We start from the raw sequence: 3,426 nt of genomic DNA, 5'->3' as shown, positions 1-3,426 counted from the left end.
AATCATCTATTACTAAGAGTAGTAATATTAATAATATTAGTAAAATTAGGGAATAATACTACATAATAACTAATCATTATTAGTAGTATTTTTGGGTGTAGTCTTGGTGCAACTAAGAGGAGGTGTTCACATCATTGAACCTATGGAGTTTTGGAGGATCATCCTATGTTAGTTAGCTCAAGATCTAGATTAGGAAGGAGTCCAAATCTAGTGCCCATGAATCTGTCTCATCAATGTAAGAAAACCATTTTCTCCTAATCTTGTTATTTTTGTTATGCATGCACTAGATTCATATGAGTATAAATTAAGAGTAATTTATAAAATCTATTAAATAAGTTTAATAGGGGTTTTTGAAACCTTTCAGCTTGGATGTCAGAGTAGTATATGACGCTGCTTCGACCCATTTTGTGAAGTAGTCGATGGCTACCAAAATGAAACAATGACCACCCGTTCCAGCTGAAGTGGTCCCGATGATGTCAATTCCCCAAGTGGAAAATGGCTAAGGAGATGTCATCGTATATAGGAGAGATGGTGGAACGTGTTGCACATTCCTAAAGATTTGGCAATTGTGGCAATGTCATACGTATTTAATGCAATCTGTCTCCATAGTTGTCCAATAGTATCCTAGGCGCATGATTTTCTTTGCCATCATTGGTCCACTCATATAAGGATCGAATTCTCCATCATGGACTTCTTCTATAACTTTTTTTGCTTTTGAATGATTAAGGCAAAGCAAAATGACACCTTCTGGCGTTCTTTTGTATAACTCCCCTTGATTTAGGACATTTTGAGATGCTAATAGACGAATCGCTCGTTGTCCCCTCTTATCCATATCGGGTGGGTATATGCCGTTTGAGCTTATAGTTTAGAATGGCTTGATACCAAGGCTGCTCTTGATTTTCATTTTCGTCAGTGAGAAAATGCACATAAGCTGGCTCAGATCATCGTTCAATACATAAAGACATCTCTATCATGTTGTCAGGTATGTCGATTAAGGATGCAAGCTTCGTTAGAGCGTCTGCAAACTGATTTTCTTCTCGAGGTAGATGTAAGTAAATGACTTGGTCGAATAATTGAGCTACTTGATCTATCCTGGTTTGATATGGCGCAAGACTTTCACTTCGTATTTTCCAAGATCCAGTGATTTGATTGATGATTAAAGATGAGTCGTTGTTGACTCGAAGTCTTTTGATACCTAGACTGACTGCTGCTTGTAAACCGATGAGGCATGCCTCATATTCTGCTGCATTATTGGTCACCTCAAAGTTGAGTTTCACAGAAATGGGTGTATGCGCGCCTTCAGAAGAAGTGAGCAACACTCCTATACCATATCCTTGTAGATTGGAAGCTTCATCGAAGTAGAGGTCCCATGATTCTGCATAGGTATGCAAAATGTCTTCATCTGGAAATGACCACGTATCTATTATTTGGGTATCATGAATGGGATTGTCTTCGAAGAATTTGGCTAATGCTCGTCCTTTAATGACCTTCAGGGGTACGTATTTGAGATCGAACACTGAGAGAATCAAAGTCCATCTAGCTAAACGTCCATTTAAAACAGGCTTCTCGAAAATATATTTGTCATGATCCATCTTTGAATACACCTTGACGGAATAGCTAAGCATATAATGGCGTAGCTTCTTGGTTGCCCACACAAGAGCGAGGCATGTCTTCTCAAGTGGTGTATACTTAGTCTCATATTCTAAGAACTTCTTACTAAGGTAGTAGATAGCTCTTTCTTCTTTCCCGACGACTTGTGCGAGCATAGCCCCCGTAGCTGTTTCTGTGACTGTGAGGTATAGAGATAATGGTTGATCTTTCTGCGGTGGCATTAGAACTGGTGGCTTAGTCAATATCTCCTTGATTCTGTCAAATGCCTTTTGACAATCGTTGTTCAACATGATGTGGTCTGTTTTCTTAAGCTTCTTGAATATAGGTTCGCAAATCATGGTGAGTTTCAAAATGAAACGACTGATGTACTGTACTTTACCCAGGAAACACCGAACTTCATTTTCTGTCTGTGGCTATGGCATCTCGATTAGAGCCTTGATCTTGGATGGATCAATCTATATTCCCTTTTGACTGACTACATATCCCAATAGCTTGCCGGAAGTGACTCCAAACGCACATTTCTGAGGGTTAAGTCTCATGTTGTACTTGCGCGATCTGAGAAAGAACATGCGAAGGTTGGCGATGTGTCCTTGCATATCCTTGGACTTAACAATTATGTCGTCTACATATACCTCCACTTCTTTGTGCATCATATCATGTAATAGGGTAGTCGCGGTGCATTGATACGTTGCTCCAGCATTGATCAATCTGAATGGCATGACAATGTAACAATAAGTACCCCATTGGGTGACGAACGCTGTTTTGTGCATATCTTCTCCAACCATTTTTATTTGATTATACCCTGCGTATCCATCCATGAAAGAGAAGAGAGCGTGATCAGTTGTATTATGTACTAGTATGTCGATGTGTGGGAGTGGAAAATCGTCTTTTGGATTGGCCTTGTTTAGGTCCCTGAAATCAACACAAACCCGGATTTGCCCATCCTTTTTAGTTACGGGGATTATGTTAGCCACTCAGTCTAAATACTCGGAAACTTTGATGAACCCGGCTTTGAATTTCTTGTCCACTTCCTCTTTGATCTTGAGAGCCCATTCTGTTCTCATTCGACGAAGTTTCTGTTTTACGGGCTTGAAACCTGGTTTGATTGGGTTCGATGTTCTGCAATATCCATGTATATCCCTGGCATATCCTTGTAGGACCATGCGAAGACGTCTTTTTATTCGTGAAGAATGTCGTTGAAGCGAGCTCTTTCATTTGGGTCCAGGGTTGTCCTTATCCTAAGTTCTTGGGGTTCTAAGTTTGTCCATACGTTGATAGGTTCAGTGTTCTCTATAACTGGTGCCCCTTTACCCTCCTCTAGTATTTCTTTAATTATGTAGGGAGGTAGTTCGATTGAGTTTGCGTCAGGATCATCCTCAATATCATCATAAACAGAATTGCAATCAAGATAACACGAAGAGTAAGCAGAATCATATTTATTCATATTAATGTTTGAAAATAGCTTAAATAAAGAAGCCATCTGTGCTGTAGTCAGTGGTAGTAGAGGGACAGTTGCCGAGGCATTCCCTGAGCTACTGTTACTAGATGACGATAAACTAGGAGAAACAAAGGGATGGGGTGTAACAACAGGAGCAGGCTCTCTAATGACTTCCCTAGATTTAGACTCAGTTTCCGACTCAGATTCGAACTCGTCATCTTCTAGTTCTCCTTTGAACATCTCTCCTTCTCCAGTTGTGAGCTTGAAGAGCCTTCCTTGATTGTTGGTCCATTTAATTAACTTTCTCCATCCTTTCTGCTGATTGGCTGGGTTTTCATCCGTGATGAGTGATGCGGGGTTGAAATGGTCATCCCGAA

General features: G+C 40.2%; 1 protein-coding gene across 1 annotated transcript; it reads right to left on the bottom strand.

The window, feature by feature from the left end:
- Positions 1-941: 941 nt before the first annotated feature.
- On the bottom strand, positions 942-1,592 carry LOC141617555 (uncharacterized). The gene has a single exon (XM_074434743.1). It carries the CDS (start codon positions 1,590-1,592, stop codon positions 942-944), a length of 651 nt encoding a protein of 216 aa, XP_074290844.1.
- Positions 1,593-3,426: the final 1,834 nt, after the last annotated feature.

Source organism: Silene latifolia, chromosome X, assembly GCF_048544455.1.
Source record: "Silene latifolia isolate original U9 population chromosome X, ASM4854445v1, whole genome shotgun sequence".
In the NCBI taxonomy this organism is placed as follows: Eukaryota; Viridiplantae; Streptophyta; class Magnoliopsida; order Caryophyllales; family Caryophyllaceae; genus Silene; species Silene latifolia.
This window is presented reverse-complemented; position numbering and strand designations above follow the sequence as displayed.

Excerpts from the sequence above, each read along its gene's own strand:
- LOC141617555 (XM_074434743.1), bottom strand. The coding sequence starts at position 1,592 with ATGGATCATGACAAATATATTTTCGAGAAGCCTGTTTTAAATGGACGT.